Source organism: Bombus pyrosoma, unplaced genomic scaffold (genome assembly GCF_014825855.1).
Source record: "Bombus pyrosoma isolate SC7728 unplaced genomic scaffold, ASM1482585v1 HiC_scaffold_4717, whole genome shotgun sequence".
NCBI lineage: Eukaryota > Metazoa > Arthropoda > Insecta > Hymenoptera > Apidae > Bombus > Bombus pyrosoma.
The window spans coordinates 69,566-73,052 of record NW_025219976.1 but is presented as its reverse complement, the minus strand read 5'-3'; the positions used below and the strand labels follow the sequence as shown (position 1 = coordinate 73,052).

At 33.1% G+C, this 3,487-nt stretch overlaps 1 protein-coding gene across 1 annotated transcript in view; it reads left to right on the top strand.

The window, feature by feature from the left end:
• The window catches only part of LOC122577475 (phospholipase B1, membrane-associated-like), an 11,100-nt gene extending 8,104 nt beyond the window's left edge, over nucleotides 1-2,996 (top strand). The window contains exons 6-7 of the mRNA XM_043748801.1: nucleotides 788-966; nucleotides 1,110-2,996. Of these exons, the coding sequence (XP_043604736.1) occupies nucleotides 788-966; nucleotides 1,110-1,255 (325 nt within the window). The 3' untranslated portion in view covers nucleotides 1,256-2,996. The remainder of the gene's footprint in view (nucleotides 1-787; nucleotides 967-1,109) is intronic.
• The last annotated feature ends 491 nt before the right edge of the window (nucleotides 2,997-3,487 follow it).

Sequence of the window (3,487 nt, the reverse complement as noted above, 5' to 3'; positions counted from 1 at the left end):
GGTGGGGTGAGTGAGATACGCGCAGGACGCGCCTAGTGAGAACTCGCGACCCGCGCAAGTTTGCCGATCGAGTTTACGTGTAACAATAAACGACAAGGTCCCTTCACTGATCAACCAGAAGCTTGGTTACGCAGGAGCTTTAACATTTCGTTTCTCCTATCACGAAAATAGGCCAGACCCTTACTCGAACGACGCGTGAGCGCAAAGAAGCTATTGACCAATTTCGTGAAAATGTATCGATATGGTGTAAATATCCCTCCTTTCATCCTTCGTTTTCTCCGTAGAGGAATTATCGACAATGCTCCATCAATGTGAAATAGTTTAAATTTACCTCTAGCCTTTACTAAATCAATATGGCGTCTATCCCTATTAGGAATGCGGTTTTTATCCTAATTATATTGAAAAGATGTTGCAGCTTTCCATTACCATGCCATGTATCGGAAATCGTTAATTTTGACAGTAGATTATTCCACATAATTTCCTACGTGTAACAAAAATTGTACTATAAAAAGCTACGAACTTTTAGTTACTATGATAATCCAAATGATCAGAAAATATAATTACGAAGCCAAAATGTGACATACTTGTATTGAAAAATGCGAAATGTTGGTAACTAGCAAAGAAATTTTACTTCTGTCTCAGCACGATGTGACATTTGACTCCACAATCAGCTTGTTTTTATTATTTCACATTTATGCGATAGTATTTCTCTAACAAATTTCAAGTACCGTTTGATATCGATTCGAAGATGCATGTGAAGAATATGTCATTTGTTTCATTTTTTTAGGTGGCAAGAGATTGACGAAGAAGTTGCTAATTATCCAGAATTTCATAAAAATGACTTCACTGTAGAAATTTTACCGACTCTGGAAAATGCAAAAGTACCTCTTGCCGAGGATGGACTTGCCGATTTCTCATATCTTAATGCTGATTGCTTTCATTGGAGTCAAAAACTACATGCAATATGTGAGTATAACAGATGAAACTGTACTATTTAATGCTATAATTATTATCTATATTTATATTATGCTATAAGTATTAATACTTTAATATTATAATTATTTAATGAGTGTTACGTTGATAATCAGAAACGTTTTGTGTTTCCCAAGATGCGAATAATCTGTGGAACAATTTGTTGGAACCAGTTGGGAACAAGAGTGGGGATTTTACTTTGCCATTTAAAAAATTTTTGTGTCCTACTTCGGAAAGACCGTTTCTGATGACGTATAAAAATTCGCAGAACAAAGAATCTTAAGAATGGTTCGAGAAATTAAAAACAGTTTCTGTAAGTGTAAGATGTATTATAGACTTGCCATTCAATTAAAGGAACGAGCAATTTGTATGTATCAATGCGGTATATTTCTGTATAACGAATGAAAGAAAAGTTGTTTTTCTACATTTCTTCCTTCTTGTACATAATTCCTTAGGGTTATTTTTTCTATGTGACATAGTTTTACAGTCGCAGGAAGATTTTAAGCTTTTCGATTGCTTTTGAACCATCCAGACTATTTACTCCAATTTTATATAGTATTAAACAAAACGAACACATCATTTTTAAATAGATTTTCTAAAAGAAACGTAACACGCTGTAGTACTAGATTTAATGTTGCTTTATATTTATTAGATGTATCTACATACAGTCACGTCGTAGGTACAGTAATGTAAATCTCGTGTTCGAGATTCGAGTAGCATAAATTTTCATTTTCTCCGTTAATTTTTTATATGGCTTCAGTTCTACGCTTATGGGTCTCTTCCGCACTCTACATCTGCAACACATCGCCCAATTTCTAAAACGGTCATGTAACCGCCTTTACAAAGATACATTTTTTAGTCCTCAAGCAAACCCGTTATTCAGGACGCGCTACGCGTCTCACTACAACGACTTTTTAGTATAATTTTTAGGAAAGTTAGAATTCTTTCAATCGTCTTCGTCGTTATCGTCGTTATCGTCGTTATCGTCCGCGTAAAGTCTGGTCGTCCAGCACCGTTAATTTTAGTTGTTCAATAAATGTTAAACCGAAGTTCGTCTTTTTCTTTTTAATTCATTAGAGATTTTTCGAAGACGCCATTCTATCCTTTGTTTTCGGCTCTGACCGATTCCGGCACCTTGAAAATCGGAATCAACAATCACCGCTCATCCAATACATCTCGAAATCTCGAAGAGCAGTCGACATCATAGTATCGGTATCAATTAAATAAAATAATGTGTTGCTTCTTTTTTTACTGTAAAATAAACATTAGTTCGAAAGCAAATTATCCGAATATTCCGATATAGCTCTTCTTGCACAATGGAAATGATATCATCAATTAGAAATTTGACAATTTGGAGAGTACAAATCGCCAATACTGATAGGTATGTTTTATTAAAATACTAGCAAATTTGATAACAAAATGATTGATATTTTACAAAAGTGTTTTATAAAAGTTAAAAAAGCTACAAGCTAACTGATTGAATGAAAAATTATAGAACCCTAAAGAAAAAGTGTATCGAAAATGTAAAATAGTGCTAATTTATTAACATTGTTAGTAGATTATTGTGCAGGCCGGTCCAAAGCATTGTGAAATTTGTCACGCCTTCTTTGAACTGATGACGATGATGGAATATTAATGACGGGTTTCACAACTACAGGGATTCATTATCTATTTTATTCACTATTTTATTATTCCAACTACTTATTTCAGCAACGTGACATACCCACGTATGTTCTGATAAGGTACAATAAGTATGCTATCTAACAATTTGATTGTAACTAAATTTAAAAAATGCAAATTTCATGGTCGCTATTCAAAAGCGACAAATATTATAATCAGCAAATGTTCTAAAATAAGAACCAATGTTGGATCCACAGTAGTATGTAATTTTTACTGCGGTATTTCAGCCATTATCATACTGTTCTTGTAATTTAAGTTCTTTGTGAATGAAAGTAATAAAGAATATTGGTAATGCCAACACCAATGAAACATTTTCTCAGTCCTCGTCGGACGTTCAAATTCAACATAAAATTCAGCTTTTTCGAAGATGTTTCGCTTTTCCTATCTTTTCGCTTTAGTTAGCTAGTTGTCTATTTCTCCTTTTGCTTTTGTTTAAAGTATATACATATATAGCATATCATTGATATATTCTGAACGTAAGTCGTGCGTGAATCCAGAAATGAAAAAAGTTAGGAGATCTCCAGTAAAGAAAAAGAATCTACTTTTCATATTCATATAATCGTCATTTCCACCACAGGGGTCGAATAGTGTAACATTTTTTTTAATTATTATTCAATTTGTATTTTACAATTTGTTCAGCTGGACATTCGGTAAATTTTTCTAGCTAGTGTAACATGACCGAATGTCAGATATTACCGAGATAACGTATGTTTCTTTTACATTTTTTCTAGATTAAACTTCTACCAACGTATTTGTAAAATATTTTTGATTAAAATGAGACCAAACACGGTGTAATTTGAATTATATTTATTTACCAACATGCATTTAATAACAT